Raw genomic sequence first — 18,521 nt, 5'->3', positions numbered from 1 at the left:
TTTTAATCAGTTCAAACGGTGAAAATGCCCACCAACTGCAGAAATGGCAGCATGTGTGTACACCCGTGGATGGCAGCAGAGCGCTACAAAGCCCCGGGGCTGCAGGGACGAGCTCTGGGTGAGATAACAATACTGGGGAGCAGAAAGCGCTAGCCACAGTCTCACAGAGCATAAACACAGAGCCAGTTACAGATTCTTTCTGTGTCAGACACGAATGAAATACCAGATTACACCTCAGCTAGGCAAACAGACCTGCCTCATACTGGTACTGAGCCATCACGACTGAGGCATCGAGGCCACACAGGAGCCCGGCCGTCGCCTGAGCTCTGAAACAAGCTGGAGTCATCCAGTTCTAAGAATGCTGGCTAGTTTTCTGAGTCATAATCCATTAATTAGATGACGGACATGGAGGCCCACTGCCTTCTGACTGTATCAACATCAAAATCAGCTTAAACAAAGTGTGACCTTATTACCGTGGCAACTGTTTAAATGGCATAAATAGGCTCAACCCCAGGGTCCAGCAGGAGACACACTGGTGTGCTTTCAACATTGAGTGTTTGATCTATTAACTGCTCCTACAGGCTTTTAATTAAGGGAGCCCATCAGGGCTTTCACATTTTCCAGTAGAGACCCATAACACAGGAGGACTTTACACACGCATCGACCCCTGCATACATAAAGTACAGCTACAATATCCTATTGGACTGAATGGGTTCAATAATGCAAGTAGCATTCGCCACAGCAGGATTGTTGTAGCAGGAGCCGCTGCGACCACACAGGCCATTGACAGCACATAAATTATAGCATGAGGACATGATACATATGACTTGCATGCAGACCTTACATGAAAGTCGTTAACCTTGCATGTTGAGCGTGCACCAGTGCAGCTTTACAAGGCGTGTACACAGATGAAGGACTATGAGCTCCCAAACACAGATCTGATCTAAAATTAATATTGATGCATTGATTTTAAAATTAGTGTATGAGATTTGAGACTCATATGTTGATGCCTTATATATACCTGCCTATGTTTGTTTATGTGTTTTAATACTGTGTCTGTGTTTGTGTGTGCTTGCATGTGCAGCCCTTTCTCTCCACTGAGCTGTGAAATGTTTACTATACCCTATAACGCTGGTGCCCATAGTGTTGCGTGAGAGACTGGCTGAGCTGTGACATGCACATGTGTTGTACCTCAGTCACTGATGTAAGAAAGAAAAGTAAGAAACCCAACAATGCTAGTGTTAGGCCCGAGGCTTAGCCCTGAAGTGCCTAACTACATGATATTGGCTGTTAACAGGTGTGAATCAGTCCTTCCAATGGGAAAGAAAATCAATAGAGTAAGTGTGTCTGCCTCATTGTATTGACTGTAACACACCAACAATAGCCTGTGGTGTGTCTATCCATTGTCTTTACAGTACAGCTATTAGAGCTTACTGAAGACAAGTGCCCTCACTTAGAAAATATCTCCAGGACTAAAATAACATCTTTAGCCACACCGAGGCTGACATTGTTGTGTTTGCTGTCAACAGTGATCCCAGATCAATATTCTTTTTCTTAGAGGCTTCATGAACATGCTGATGAACCGTGCTTTCATATTTTATCCATAGCAGGATTGATTGTCACTGATTACCGGTTACAATCCCGCCAACTGCTGAGGGCTTATGATACATTATTATTCACAGGGTTTTACAGAATGGTATCAGGTTGAATCTCAGCTCAATCAGGGACAAGCAGGACACTGATCTCAGACGGAGTTTGAGTTTAGGCATGCAGCAGAAAAGCCTTGATCCAAGTGGTGGGCCAGAAGTACATGCAGCAATCAGCTGCCATGCGCTCTGCAGCACAGCATGACTCTAGCCACTGTTCTGCACCTAGCCATGCCAACAGTAGCAGCTGAATGAGTGCTCAGCGCAGCACTTCCTGTGGCAAATGTCCCTGACTGAAATCACTGCACACAGACACACACGCACGAATACGCACAAAGATACACACTCTCACACACAATTACTATGATCACTTCCTGGCTCATCCAACCTCCATGACCTGATTACCAATGTGCCACAAAACCCTCCCCTCTCTGGATCCAAGCAGTTGGAAGCCACTGCCAGATCCTGACCTTTTCTCCCATCCAACTAATCAAACATTCACTCTGTTGCTTAGGGAGTAAGGACAGGAAAGGGAATTCCTGTAAATGGAGTAATTACTGACTGCAAATTAGGAATCTTCAACCTGACAGAAAGGTAGCTGAAGCTCAAAGAAAGCCTGATAATTGAGACTGCCCCCCATGGCCGTTTCCCTCATCAAAATGCCCTTCACCGAGCTTGTGGTATTGGTCTTGTCACTATCTCCCAGAATAATTGGAGTTTTTTTTTTTTTTTTTTTTTCCGTCAAATGGTCACTTTTCTTCGGCTGAGTGCTAGCAGGATCATTTTTTCTCAAACAGCAGCTCAGTGCTAGACAGCAGAGGCCAATAAAGTGCATCTGTTTTGCCATTCTAATGTTTATATATCTCTATTAGGCACCTATACTGTATATTGCTATTGCTGCTGACAGCATTTTTTAATTTGCCTCTGCACTGCTAGAGCGGAGTGCCATTCCATTGTCTTATTAATGTACTGGCAAAAGTACATTGTTTTATTAATGATGTATTCATTAACAAGATTCAGGGGCTGAGAGTGAATCTTAGATGCCTTGTACTCTGTCAGATGTCTAAAAAGACAGCCAGTGGACAAAGTGCCTGAGTTAGCTCATTCGCCTTTCGTCTGAGTCAATGTTTACACATGTCACCTAGTCACAGACTGAAGGTATTAGAGTGATTAGCTAATCACTAAAGGAAGTTACACCAGAGGAAGGTAAGCCTGAGAATATAAGACAAGAGTGGGCGAAAGCAGTGACAAAAAGGTTGTAAAATAGAGAGAGCAGTGTTGGGAAGAGAGAGAGAGAGATAGAGAGAGAGAGAGAGAAAAAAAGAGAGCGGGTGATGTATTTGAAGCTCCCTGAAGTGATAAATTTACATCTTGTCTGTTTTCTGCCACGTTTGCAACAGCAGATCTAACAGGACCAGAGAGGAGCAGTGAGATTGTGCCAATTAACCGGTCTGTGGTTGACAGTGAGTTTGCAGCCAATTGTTAGGAAAAAAAATAAAAATAAAAATAAAAATACAAAACAACAACAAACAAAACCTTCAAGCCCTGTGCTCAGACATGGTCCAGAACAAAAAAACAATGACCAAGACGCATAAGCTATGTGGTATATATATCTATATTTATATCTATCTATATCTATCTATCTATCTATGTATATACATATACATATATATATATATATATATATATATACATAAAGGGGCCAAGGTAGCCAACAGAGCTCACACACTGAACCCTCCAGTTGCATCCTCTGTCTTCAGGTCATTAGTGTTCAAGGAAGCTGTAACATTTAATTAGACAGACATTATTAGTACAGCACAGGCACATTGTGCAGTGAAGAGAAATCCCAAAACAGCCCTTAACTTAATATTACATTTACTGTACAACCAAAATGACTTATAGGCAAAAATGGTTAGGAGAAACTTGTAGATAAACAAATTAGCTCATTGTTGTATGTTTTCACAGAGTTCTTCCTTGCCAATGGAAAGACTAGAAAGGATTATTACTGTAAATAAACAGTCGAGTATAAGCCTATGATTCTTTTGCCTTCCCCCAACACCCTGCCAATGATTCCAGCTATGTAATCTGCGACTTCTTGGCTGCATTGTCAGTATGAGGAGCCACCGATCCGTACAGTGATTACACAAACAAATATCGAGGGAAAAAAATCAACATTCTTGAGAAAATGAGCACACAGAGCAGAAATGAGAGGGCTGTACATCAAATATAAGCCCGTAATATTCCGCAGAGTTAGCCAAGTGTGAGATGAGAATTGTCATGCGTGGGGAGTGTTGGTGAGTGCAAGGTGGAGATGTAGGCCCTATAATGCCAGTGAACAGTTTACTCCTTCAGTGGTACTGCAGGGGGCTAGTTTGTTTGCCAAAGGGCACACAATGCTCTCTTAGTTAAAGATGCAACATTTAGACAGTACCAGACAGTAATACAGACAGTATTATGAGGCCTTCTTGTGCAGCATTGCCTCAATTCAGTCCCTCCCCACCCCCCCCCCCCCCACCCCTCCAAAAAAAAAAAAAAAGTGTTATATTTAACTGCAGGGTTTGTGTGTGTTCATGAAAATGGGTGTGTGGGTGTGTGGGTGCACACAGTGCAAACAGTCGCTGTGTGTAGTTCTGTGTATGTGTGTGTCTCAGTCTGCAGGAATATAATCAATGCAGGATGTTGTGCAGCGTCGATCTGTTTCCCAGTCTGAGCACGCCACGTATCTATGGTGCTTAATGATGATATTTGTGAGTAGAGCCTGGGAGATATGATATCAGAAAAGCCATCTCTTGCATTAATATTCCATTCAGGCACAAGGAGGGATAGGGAAATGATTTTTCCCTTAAGGAGGCGCTTCCTTTGCTAATCGTGAACATAAATATTTCCATTTTCTCTCCTTAAGACATGCCAGTCTGTGGCTCATCCATCCTGGGACATATCATTGTTGACTATACTTGATTGCCTTAGGTAATATGGACAAGAATACATTCAGAAATAAGCCCCAACCTCTCAGCGTGGGAGATTACAATAATAGAAATACCCTTTAATAATGAGCATGAGAGGGTAACACATTCTGGGGACAGTTCTGCCACCCACAGATTAAATCACCGATCTAAATTTTAATGACATCCATGAAAGAGCCCACCTCTGCGCTTCAACAATCGGGTGTTCATGTTGATTTGCAGAGCAAAGGCTTATAAGGAGGACTCTTCAGTCAACCCCCCCCCCCCGCAGTCAATGATAATATGACAATTTTCAAATTTCCTCCACGTTAATGTGGTGCTTAACTGCAATCAAGCACATCTGACATCTTGCTGCAGGTACAAATCCGTCTCAACAGGAAACACAGTGAGCATGCAGTACCCCCTAATCGGATGAATCTCACTGGCCACTATTAATAATTTCATTAATTCATTAATAGTCTTATTCAGGGCTGTCTGGGTGAAATCGACACAGATTAAAGCATGGCGGCTGCAGCTATCGACCCCTAACATACTAAGTAGAAAAATGTGTCTGACAAGTGAGAAGTACTCCTCCTTCTCTGGAGATGCCTGCACCAGCTGCCTGCATGCTGCTACTCTCACCAAGGGGAGTGCAAGAGATGAGAACTGGGCCTGAGAGGGCCAGTTGCCTGAGGCACTAAGTCTTAGACAGAAACCTCTCCTGAATACCTATTCATCACAGCACCATTAATGTAGCCTGAGCACTTAACTCTGCAGCTCAGAAACATGACGGGGATTAAAGCACTGGATCCCATAGCATCCTGACATGACAGTGCCATCAACTGTCTTGGTCACGACGAACAAAGGAAGACAAATCAGCCTTTGTCTCCTATATGTGCCACGGAATGTTTTTAAGGCATTTGTGCCAATCCGTCCCTTTTTCCCTCTTCGCCGCGCAATACAGCAAGTTACTGACATTGAATGTGTCTCCAGTATAGACACATGAACAAAAGGAGGGGAAGTGCAATAAATGTGAATGTGAATATTATCACACATGAAGCAAGCGGAGATTCTAATCATCCTGAGAGCAGGTTTTTATCAGAGCATGAAGTTTCTTTTTCCGTCTCACAGAAATGTCAGTCTTCATCACACTCTCCTCTCATCCTGTCTGTCAACACTTCCTCTTCTCGTCATGCTGTTTCCTGCCCAAATGTGCCTCTCTCACCCAAAAGACAGGATTCGCATGCCATTGTTTAGTCATGGTCATGGCCATATTGATTTAGCGATGTGGAGCTAATTAAAGAAAATCTGCAAGGAGTGTCAGTGCCAGTGAAGGGAATAAAATCATGGTGACGGAGCGATAGGCGTCTAATTATTCTTCTCTTCTTCATTAGGATGGGAGAGATAATAACCCTGCAGGCACAGTCGGCAGGAACTCTTGCTTGCTTTCTCCCTCCACCTCTGTCCGCAATCTACTCCAATTTCTATTCCCACCAACTCCACTGTCTCAGTTCTCTCTTTCACTCTCCGACTCTCTGTTTCTCTTTCTCTCTCTCTCTCTTTCTCTCCCCTTTCACTTCCCAGCCACGCTACCATGCTTAGCTACTGTCTCTCAGCTACTCCACTGGGCACTAATTCAAACCCATTTCACATCCTCCCACTTTGTACTCTGACACCGCCTCAACCTGCCCACCACCACTGATCGCCACAGTATCTTCAACCCACAGCATTCATCTGTGTGTGTGTGTGTGTATGTGTGTGTGTAAACTGTATGTGTTTATTGTCATGGAAGAAGCCAAATAAATACTAGGTGCTCACCACTAAGCACTTTCCTTGCCCACACACCCACCCACACTCACACACACGCACACACACACATACATGCACATACACATGCACACGCTCTTACACAGTATTGAGGTCCAGAGATGCATGCTCATTACCAAGAGTTTTACTCAGGGCCTAGTGGAGGAAAAGGATGCTCTCTTTACAGTTCAAAAGATGAACTGGCTGCAGATTACTGAAACAAGGAAATGAAAAATGTTGCGAGTGAGAAACTCAGGGCAAGCTCAAGGCCAGTGTTTCAAAAGTGAGTTCTATGTTTATACTCAGTCAGTAATCAAAAATGGCATAATGAGCAGTCAATGCATTGTGCTGACAGATCCTTGCTTCTAAAAGGTTCTCTGACCAAATCCAAGCCAAACTTCTGATGTATGAAAAATTGATGCAAAAGTCAGCAGGCTACATCAGTTTTCTCTAATTGTCTGTAATACATCAAAGCTGAGGTGCATTGCGTTTGTTATTCACGCCTTGAAAGCCACAGATAGTATTTTAATTCATGCATTTTTCTTTTTTCTTTGAAACGAATCATTCAAGTATAAAGTCAAACAAGATTTTTAGTGAATGAGTTTCCAGTTCCTTAGCAACATAGACATACGACAGTCTCTAGTTTTGACTACCTCTTCCAGGTGTGTTGTGGTGTGGCGTGTGGTCAAAATTTACACGCCTCTGTGTCTGCGTGTATTTGGAGACTTTTAGGAATCCCAGTGGTTTAGAAGGCAGCATAATGTGATGTAAGCTAGTGTTCCTTCCAGTGGAGCATCTTGTTATCTCCTCTCTCCTACATGTAGTGTCTCTATCAAAGGACCTCTCTACCTTCCCCACCATGGGGCTGCAGAGAGCAGCTCTGCCAGCCTGCTTGATATGCAGCAGTGTCTGGTGGCTGCTGGGCTCCCACGCCTCCCTGACTGGAGCCTTTAAGCCTTGGCGCAGTCAGAGAGAGCCCCCCTCATCAATGGCCCTACTGAGTGGCTGTGACAGTGCCACGCGACAAACACATCGATTAAAAGGTTCCTCTCGCCACCCGCCTCTGCCGCGCTACATAGCTCTCATCCCTTATCCCTAAAATGAAAGCCCTGCGATTGAGTTAGCTTTCAACATGGGAGGCAGTGCTGTCACACTCACACATGGTGGTGAAGACAGGATTTTCTTGAATAAAGGTAGCAAGAATCCCACGAAATAGTGAGAAGGAAAGGGAGGAATGGGGAGACAGAGATAAAAGAGGGAAGGAAAAAGAGAGAAAACAAGACAGGGTAGATAGAGTTCAACTGAGATTTACTTTGGTGTCCTCTTTTTATCTCCTGTCATTCAATGTCAGATGGTGATAGTACTTTCAACTTCAGGTGACGTGCATGTGTAAAAATAATGATGATCAACTAGCCTCTGTCAGACAGAGCAAACTATGCCGTGTAGCTGCATAAAATCTATGTCCACGAGGAATTTGACATGAAATCCATCCCATGTCAAGAGAAAATAAGATTTCCCAGGAGTGTCATATGTTGTCCAGTGATGTGACATCCAGCAGTCACAGCCAGAATGTATGCCTAAGTGACTGGGAATGCATGCGGCTCTCTGATACAGGATGTGTGTCTTGCAATAAAAGTGAAGAGATGTGAGGAGCACCGCTCAGGTAGCAGCTTGCCCAATCTGCTCAGTCTCTGCTTATGAAAGCTGTTGTATCAGAGAGGGAAGAGGAGCTCTAGGCGCAACAGCCATATTTATATTCCAATCTTCTACACAGAAACCCACATCGCCAGGCTCATAAAAGATTCATCGAGCAGGGGAAAGCAAGGTCGTACAGAAAACTGGTCAGGAGGTGCCTGCTGCAACGCAAAAAAAAAAAAGACCAGATGGACGCAAAAATGCTGGGTGATCCCCATGGCAGCAGTTACTAAGGTTACCTCTGTTGTTACCCTGGTGACTGGTGGCAGCGTATCAAGCGCTGATCAGACGATTACCCATCCTTGTGCTCTAATTGGCATCTATCACTCATATGACACCCTGCAACTGCCTTAAGAGCCTCAGCAATGTTTTGTTTGTTTGTATCGATTCCACTGGTTGTTCAGCTCTTTGTCCCTGGTGGAACCCATCGCTGACATGTTTGTGAACTAGAGGAGCAGAGGGGAAAGAGAGAGAGAGAGAGAGTGTGTGTGTGTGTGTGTGTGCCTGGTTCTGGGTGTTGTCAGAGAAATGTCACTCTGGCTTAGAGTCACAGACATAAACCTCTGGGAGTCCTGCACCCTCCAGCACACTCACACAGAAGGAAAAAGAGAAAGTGGGGGAGAGAATGCGATATAGGGATGATATTCGTTCCACCAGTCAAGCTGATCTCACTATACACTGTCGACAGCAAGTACACAACAACCTATATATTATCTGAGTTGGGAAAAGGATTAAGAGAAATTGTTTGTGAATCCATCAGTCAATACAACATTACTTGGAAAGGAAATCAAGGGTTAGTGAAGGCTAAAAAAAAAAAGGAAAAATATAGGCCCCAAAGTGGTCTGTCCTAAAGTTTACAGCTGCTGTTTAGCTGCCATGTATAAATGTGAAAGGTCAGTGCTCAAACCCCAAAGACCTTTCTAATGATGATTATGAGCAGCCGTAGAGACAGGCTGACCGGTCCATGGGGATGCTGATCGTCATTTTAGGACAACACCCCTCTGGGGTTTTCAGCAAGACAGAAAACAGCATCAGAGGTCATTCCGAGCATCAAAAGACCCCAGGGATAAGTAGTGGTCAGTCTGTGGCTCCGAATGACTAAGTGGTCATTTAAAACATGGACTAAATACAAGCATTTACACGCAACAGCATCGTTGGTCAATTTCTGACACAGGTTTGGAGCAAAGGGCGACCGAGTGGGGAAAGGTAAGGACATGCTGACACACCCTATCTACCTCCGGAGAGCGACCCTGACAGGGACGCGGCGTTACTATGAGAATCAGGTCACTGACCTCACACGCTCCTTTACCCAGTATTCCATCTGTTAGCCAATTACCACGCAGATCGCTGCCTGCCTCCGTGCCACGTCCGAGCCACTGCAGTAGTAAAATCATTCACCCATTTCACCCGGGGCCGCACCGCAGAAAACTCACTGCCACCACATTTCACGCTAATATCGTCCCTCTGTGAGTCATGGCCACATTGTGTTTAGAAAACTGACCCAGAAACAGGTGCATCAATGCAAACCACGCTGCACTGGAATATGAACAGACTATTCCATTTAAAAAATACACTCATGTACACCCCAGTGCCCCCTGTCCTCACCCCTCCCTTCACCATACACACACACACACAAATTTACTCTGATGGAGAAGAAGCGGGCTACATGAAAGCACATCAAACATTAAGATGAGGGAGTGAATAGTGGGCAGCACAAAAGGCTCAATAGCCCTCTCTCCTCCCACCCCCTTTCTTAAGCAGTATCTCTTTTATGAAACAGATCTCTTTACACTGGTGAGGTTCTGACTCACACAATACAGTTTCATTATCTGGCACTGATTCAAACTCTACACTAATCAGCCATGACACGAGCACATACTATTCAATCTCTTCAAGCAGTGATGAATCAGACATAATGCAACCTCATTATCTGTGGCTGATTGTGAAGCAGCACCTTTGTATATTAATAGGGGGTGCATGAAGGTGGATGCAGATGTAAGCCTAATCTAGCTGTGCCTGCTCACTCACTCACTCACCCACACACTGCTAAACATGATTGTGGCTGACTGACAGGCACAACACAGAAATTAGGTTAGGTGGGCTAAATGTCTAAGCAGGGCACGGAACACCTGAAAATTACAACAAGCTTAGATTTTATTGGCAATTAGTTTGTATAGTTAGGAATGTGTAGTTAGTGTATGTGAGAAAATGTCTCCAATATTGTTACATTTCACAACTGAGAAAATGTGAGCTTCTTATATGATCTTATCTCAGATGCACTCTACTGTAACTGTGTCTGTGTGTCTCAGCTTGGCCCTCTACTTACAAGGGCCAGGAGTAAAGACACGATGTGGATCATGCAATGCCCCAAGGTGGTCAAGAGAAGCTTTGGACAGGCCCTATCAGGGCAAGGTGAGGTTAACTGTGGTGTGTGTCCTTGCCTTTCACTGGCAGATTTACATCCCTGCTCCTGCAGCTTTTCATTTGTTTAATTCCCTAGGTGGAAGTTAGGCCACTGCTTGGCACAGCACACTCTCTCCAGCCCTGCTTCCTCGTGTCCTTCATCCTGAGAAGGATGGACGACTCTCACATCTCCACTCCTCTTTGATTACTGTCCAACTGCTCGGTCACATTCCTCGGGACTTTTAACAGGTAAGTTCACTGGCAGTAAACTGTTTTCATAGCAGAGGGATATAAAAAAAAATACATTTTTTTACAACGTATGACAAGCTTACTTGGTTTGGTAAGATTGCTGTGTAATAGGCATTTGGCGCAAAGACAAGGACAGGAATTTACCCAAAGTGGCTCGATCACACTCATATCCAGGGATTGGGTTTAATTGCGTCCGTGCTGCTTTACTCTCATTGGACTGGCACCAGGAAAGGAGATTTTCGGCCAAAGGGTTTCACTGCCAGGTCAGTGGACTGTTTAAAGCTGTCTGAACTGGACAACAGCCAACCCAGCTGTTTGTCCTGCCTGGCTCTGATTGAGCGGAGGTCTGTCCTAGTTGTCCTCTCATGTGGCGATACTGTAGATAGTTCTAACATTAGGTCAGCTTACTGCTCTATATCACTGAGGCTGTCTGTGTGTGGATTCAGAGCTAATGTATGGCAGGTTTCGCTAATAACCTTGAGCCTGACACAGCAAACGCAGCCCTCTCTCTGTAGAATTATCCAAGCTACTCTTACACTTGCCTCAATAATGCCATCTCCTTTCAGTAACAGTTAAATTACAGCACTCAGAGGCACTGTATAATCAGCTGAACATAAATAAGCTTAATGTTTTGGGCTAAACTGGATTTTAAACAGCAACATGCATTTACAACAGTTCCCCCCTTTGCTTGCCTGTTAACGATAAATCGACCACCGGTGGGTTAGTTTCTGGTGCAATCATCACGCCAATCTAGAATGAGGAAGCAAAATTTAAAGAGTCCTAAGTGGTAGTCTATTTGAACTGATTGTTTATCAAGCTCCCCAGTGAGAGAGGGGATCAAGTAAATTACTGAAAAATGCAGCCTTTCAATTGCTTACAGAGGGTTTTGTCTTTCTCTTTGACAATGACAAGCAATTATGTTCTCTCCCCCCATTGCATTGGGTGTTTGAACAGAGAAACACCAAAGCAAGTGTTCATTTCCATCACTCTCAGCCATGCTAGCAGAGGGAGTCTTCGAGGCCAGACATCTTAAACCAATAACTACATTCCCATGACACCACTTTGCTCTGATGGGACCACAACAACGTTTCATGCTCCAAGCTGTAATATGAGTCTTTCATGTACATGAAACAATCTTTATACCTAACAACTTAGAATTTCAGCTGTTAAAGAAAACAAGACAAAGTATTTTTACATTTTTTTTGTCTACTTCAACAATATTACCTCCATTGTGCTTTTTAAGACAGTTTGAAAGCAGTGTTCGTAGAACACTGATCTTTGTGCTCTAGCATCATTTTGCTAAACACATATCCACTTGACAGTTTGACTTTGATTTATTTAAATCCCTACTTTCTGAACAAAAAAGCTATATTTATTCATGATAGTGGAGATGATGTTTCTCACCAGGCAAATATCAAAAAACCTTGTTTGTGATAAAAGTGTTCACTAACACTGAAATCTTGCTAAGACAACACTGCAGTGCTGCCATCTGTATCAGAACCATTGGCATCGACTGCTTGTTTGAATGTTGCTTTCCTGCTATCTTTATCTGTTGGTGTTAAACAGCTCTAAAATATCTGTGTCACAGTTCACATGAATTTCTTTAATCACATTAGATTCAAGTCCTAGTCTACATAAAGGGAGCATCTTCCATGAAACAAGTTCACTTGTGAATCAAAATGTCTTCTGTTAAAATAAATTCACTTTCTGAACAATAAAGAGGCTAAACAGAACAATAACAAGCAGGCGGTTCAGAGGAAGCAGCTGAGTTTCACCACAGAAAACTCTATTGAATCCTCATTTTCCCAGCGTAGTATTGTTTCAAACTGCACTGACAACAGTCATTACCATGTAGTTTTCTCCCGTGGCATATCCTGCATTTGAAAAGTTCTGTGCTAAAATGAGATATCCATCATTTGAATAAGACTGACGCCTTGTGAAAGAATTTATTGCACAAAATGATAACAATTTCTGGTACTTTCAAAAGGACATCAGAAAAAAGATTGATTCAGAATGATAACACTTTTCACAAACAGCCTGCATATTTGGGACACCTCGAATTATTTTTATTTTTCAAATTAGATTTACAAATTTATGGGAAATGAATTCTTGACATTTCTTTGGCATTGCATCTGGAGGAATACACCTCTGTTCTCACCCTGTCTGAGCAGATGCCAATAATGTCTAGCATGCATGTACACGCACACATCCACTGCACATTTTGACACACATTGAGACACGCATGCTTGTATGGTGAGCACTCATGTCAGCCTGTCCTGTCGTGTGGCTTGACGTGCTCACCATAGCAAGGCATCAGTGCCAAGGTCAAGCAGGTGCCATCTGTATCAGTGGCAGTCTGGACCCCTGGGCTTTGTGGGTACTTAACAAACACATGCAGTGAATGAGCAACTGCATCTGTCTCATTAAAGCCCTCTGAATATTTCATACAGGCCTGTGCTGCGACTGTGTGTGAAAATATGTGGATATCTCAACTCTGCTGGTGGGGAAAGTTACCCTTATTGCAGGAGATACACCAGAATTCATCAATTCTTTATGTTTGCAGCGCCATGTTGGGGAAGATGGGTGGCATCATATTTTCTCTCAGTCCTTTAAATATTTAATGTAAACACTTATAACAAATTGTCCCCCAAGGCAAATTATGAACCTTCTGAGGCAGGGGAAATGGTTCCACCAATTCAGAGATGATAGTAAAACATCAGCTACATTTTCTGTCGTATTCTCGACTGTTTTAAAAAATTGACTTGCGGATTACTGTCGGGGAAATATGAATTGAAGTGTATTCAAAATTCTTACAGTACTGTGTCTTTGTAGAAGACAGCGAATTCAAGTGTTTCATAAAGTTCAGTGCGATATTAAATGGCATCAGTGCAATACCATATGTGCAGTATGTTATACCCTGACTCTTAGGGTTACAATCTGTTCGTCTCTCACTGCATGGAGTGCACATCCCTCAGACTGAAAACATACTGTGGGCTCCACCTCTGTTAAAGGTCAACTGCAGTCTCCTGCCTACCAGTAGACATGACACATGGCATGAGACATTGATGTGCACTGATTCAGAACTGCCCTTGCATATTTCTGTATGTCTCCATTTCTAATCGAATTAAATTAAAACACTTATCAGTCTGATAGATAAATTAGCAATATTGTCTGCTTTTTACTTGATGATTAGAGTGAAACATCTTATTGATGGATGTGTACTGCAGGTAGCTTCCACTGTCTCAAACATCACAAAACTTAAAGAGTTGGTGCTCTTTAAGTTTTGTGTAAAACAAAAGGCCACTCTTCCATTTCCAATTCGTGGCAGGGTTATTCTTATGATTATTTTAATTGCTCTTAATGTTTTTAACTCACTGGTTTTATTCATGTGGTTGTCTTAATTTTGTTTACTTATGTCTAATGTTTTCATTTGTACTCCATGCATGCACTTTTTGTGCCTGTAATTTACATGGTAGCTCACATTCTGTGAAGCACCTGGGATGAAATGTGCTATATAATTAAAGTTTTTCTTGCTCGCTATTTTATGGTGCTGCCCCTTTCCTCTAGACTAGGGCTTGTAACAGAGACATCTTGCCAGCACTACTAAAGACTAGTCACTCTACACTGTAGAGCTGTCAGAGAGTAGTAGCGGGAGTCACTGAAAAAGTGTGTATAATATCTACATAATATTTGTATAACATAATATATAAAAATCTGTATGATGTTCTTATGTGGGACACAACGTTGGAGGCCTGATTGTAATCTTATGGCACATATTTCATCTCTTCTGGTAGTGATGGCATATTCCTATACGTTTGTTTATAATTTTGCTGTTGCATTTGCGTACATGTATTTTGGGATTACTCTAGTTCCTCCTTGTAACTGGCTGGAAGCTGTATGGTAGCCTAGTGGCCAAATGGAGATGCTCAACATTAAAGGTACGGTGAGGCGCTGTCCGTGGTGCTGAAATCGCTACAGGACTGCTGTTTTTAACCAAAGGTGCCACACGGCGCTGTCCACGCTCATTTTTTCCTATCCATCGATTTATGCATTCCTAAATGGTAGGCAAATTGTACCCTCCCTGACTGCAGTCCCTAAGCGTAATACTTTCTAAGCTGGCATGGGGTTTTGTTCAATACTATATCAGCGGTCATGGCCAGCTGAACCCCTGCAAGTTCAAATGCTCCTGCGTTGACTCGGAAAGCTTTTCTGGGTCAAATAATTTACCGTCCTTCACTTCAATTTACAAGTGTCACATCAGGGCTCGTCATTTTGGGTAAACGGACATGGCTTTTCTCGAGTCTCATAGCCTATGGCCACACACACACACACACACACACACACACACACACACACACACACACACACACACACACACACACACACACACACGTCTCCAGGAAACAAACATTTATAGGCGCTGGTCTCGTTCACCACTAATAACCCAGGCTCGTATTCACAGCCACAAATCGCGCACGTATCCTGCAAACTAAACTGTCAGTCTTGTCATTCATTGCTCGTTTCTCTCCCGGTTTAATCAACGTAATCGGATATAATCGGTGTTTCCCTGGAAGCCCCTGAGGCTTTGTGATGTGGAGGTAGGCTAGATGTAAAGGTGGGTAAACTATGACCTCCACTCGGAGATCATGATTAGGTACAGGAGCTGCTAAATTTAACAGACACTAATTATGTAATTATTATTTTAGAAAACAAGGGCTCATACATTTTTGTAATTTTCTACCCTCACATAACCAGCATCATTTTCCTCAGGGCTGTAAAATACAAATTAACATCATCAAGATTTCTGTCAGGCTAGAAACGTGTGCCGACGCTGTTCCCGACATAAGAAGGTGGATGAATCGAGTTAAGGCGGTTTACTCTCCACTACATCACTGTTCCTGCTTATCTCCTCTGAACTTTGTGCTCTCTCTGCCCTTGACTCTCGACAATACACTATAGATGAAGAAACCTTCACAACAACAACAATTTATTCCGTAGCCTGTTTAATGCTGCACCATGCACACAGTCCTCGCACTTGATGTCCAGCATTTCCCCCCCTCTTTGCTGTAGTACAGCTCTTATTGAGGCGTTGATCCCCTACTTGAATTCTCTATATTTGAGAATTCATACATAGACGTCCAGCGCTGCTTTAGCAACTTTTACACAGTGTTTATTCATAGCGTGCAAGCGGTTGTGCTGGAGTCCTTACCTCACAGGGCATGACAGCTAACATCACAAGTAGGAACATGGCACTGAAGAGATGCATCCTAGTCGAAATGACAGCGTCCCAGCCCACACTAGTTCCTGCAGCTCTTCCCCCCTCTCTCCTGTTCCCTTACTGGGGCGGTTTCTTCAGATGTAGAGGGATTCCTTTAATGCTTTGTCGGCTGTGCGCCACCAACCTCATCACCAGGACGCACGGCAGCCCTCTCTGGCTCGGAGAAACGACCAGCCCTGTGTCTTTTGTGGAGCATAGACTCTTTTGTGGGCAGCAAAAGCAAAAATCTCGAATCTCTCCGAATCTCGAAAAGTCTCTCAAAATGCTGTAGCTGGGCGAAAACGACAAGCGGTCCTCTCCTCGCAGAATAATAATAAAAAAAGACAGCTGCGATTGAGCGAGGAGAGCGGAGGAGAGTCGCAGAGGTTGGAAGGTGACTGCTGTGCTTGCGAGGTGTCGACGCTAGGAGCAGCACATCTATGTGTTTGGGAGCCGTTTCAAAGAAGTACCACTCTTTGATGCAGCCCAGCTTAGCCGTGCGTGCGTGCGTGCGTGCGTCTACGGGGGATGGGGGAGTGGTGGTGGTGGGGGCAGAGAGAGAGAGAGAGAGAGAGAGAGAGAGAGAGAGAGAGAGAGAGAGAGAGAGAGAGAGAGAGACCTGCTTGCACTGGCAATATTTAATTCAACAAAACAGACAGACAGACAGACAGACAGACAGACAGACAGATAGATAGATAGATAGATAGATAGATAGATAGATAGATAGATAGATAGATAGATAGATAGATAGATAGAGAAACATGCTTTCACTGACAGTGTTTTTCACCATCACAATATGGATTTCCAGCACAATGACAGATACACAGGATTTAAGAAAGGGTTGACATTTAGCATGGAGATAATGACGTCTTGGTTATCAGCACACACTGATTGGAGCTGATAACTGTGTGCATTGTGAAAGACCTGGATAGTGATTGTCAAAACAACATTAATACCTTCATGTCGTGTTCAATTAATATAGGTGCTAACATGGAGGGATTATCTGGGGTTTAGGGAAATGATAAAGATTATTCTTGTCCTGATTAAGATGAAGATAATGAATGTCATTAGCCAGCAGAGATAATGAAGTCATGGTTAGGAATTCTAATAAGTTTTTTCTGTGACAGGTGTCTGTTGGGGCTGGTGCACATAGGGCTTGTATATATTTGAGTACTGTATGTGTACATGTACTCGCACTGGGGAGTGGTATGTATTCTAAGTGTGTGTGCGTGCATGCATGTGTGTGTTTGTGTATCCGTGTGTGCCCATGAGTGTTCAGTATGTGAATGTATGTTTGTCTCCTGTGTGAACATGCACTCATGCGAGCTCTGTGTTCCAGGGCTCGGCTGGTGGGCCTGTGATTACCCTGCATTTTTGACAGGATGAGCTTGTGGCCTCTGGCAATCCTGAATTGGGTATGAATAATATAACAGCATCTTCTGCCCATCCTACCCCAAGTTTATTATTATTTTTTTTTACATATCCATCTATCTATCTATCTATCTATCTATCTATCTATCTATCTATAGCTAAATGTATGTGTGTGTGTGTGTGTGTGTGTGTGTGTGTGTGTGTAATGCATTAAAAGGTAAATGTCTCCTCTGTCATTCCTTTAACAACTCATTTAACAACTGAAGTGTGACTGAGATATATAGAAGAGCTTGCTGCCCCAGAGGGCTGCCTTACATATGAGCTGAAACCACATTAGATGGAATAACAGAAATACTATTGTTTAAATTTCTGAGAACATTACTATTACTTTATAGCACACCCAAAAGGAGTTTCTGATCAACCACAGTGATGGCCTCTTCCCAGCTTATGGCTCAGTAAGGTTGAAATTCTCTACCCTTGCTGCGGCCCTCAGTTGCATGGTGCACATCCCTCTATTTTCCCAGCAGGACAAGCCATGAGGAGGTGAAATGAGTAGCTGGGATAGAAGGAGGGAGGGAGAGTGAGGGAAAGAAAGAAAGAAAGAAAGAAAGAAAGAAAGAAAGAAAGAAAGAAAGAAAGAAGAAAGAAAGAAAGAAAGAAAGAAAGAAAGAAAGAAAGAAAGAAAGAAAAGCCAATGAATCCAGTGGGATGAGCAAAAAAAAAAAGAGAAAGAGAATAAAAAATACATGGAGGAGTCATCCTTGCCTCCCTGTGTGTCTGTATTCATCATTTTATGAACAGACTACTATTGTACTCTACTGTCTCATCATGGATCCTGTCTCACCCCAGATACATGCAGTAGAACATGAGGCAGGGAATAATAGAGAAGCCCACAGATGCCATGGTGAGTTTAAGTGATGTTGAGTCATTGCACAGGTCAGAGTGCCAGCATGTTTAATGGCCATTCTCAGGAAATACACTTTACTAACCAAGTCCTGCCTTCTTCTGGTTGCTATCTTCCATCTCCATGTAGAGGTCCCCTGTTGCAGTTTAGAGACTGGGAGGGCTTGGGGAGATTTCTGAGGTAAATGGAAACAAGCCATGACCCATTTGTCAAAGATGCAGCCTGTTTCTCTTTTTATCCCCCAGCCA

At 43.2% G+C, this 18,521-nt stretch overlaps 1 protein-coding gene across 1 annotated transcript in view; it reads right to left on the bottom strand.

The window, feature by feature from the left end:
• The window catches only part of olfm2a (olfactomedin 2a), a 44,185-nt gene extending 27,807 nt beyond the window's left edge, over positions 1-16,378 (bottom strand). The window contains exon 1 of the mRNA XM_030058146.1: positions 15,951-16,378. Within this exon, the coding sequence (XP_029914006.1) occupies positions 15,951-16,007 (57 nt within the window). The 5' untranslated portion in view covers positions 16,008-16,378. The remainder of the gene's footprint in view (positions 1-15,950) is intronic.
• Positions 16,379-18,521: the final 2,143 nt, after the last annotated feature.

The sequence above is a fragment of the Myripristis murdjan genome, chromosome 8, assembly GCF_902150065.1.
Source record: "Myripristis murdjan chromosome 8, fMyrMur1.1, whole genome shotgun sequence".
Lineage (NCBI taxonomy): Eukaryota > Metazoa > Chordata > Actinopteri > Holocentriformes > Holocentridae > Myripristis > Myripristis murdjan.
Note: the sequence above shows the minus strand (reverse complement) of the source record. Positions and strands in the feature narration are given on the sequence as shown.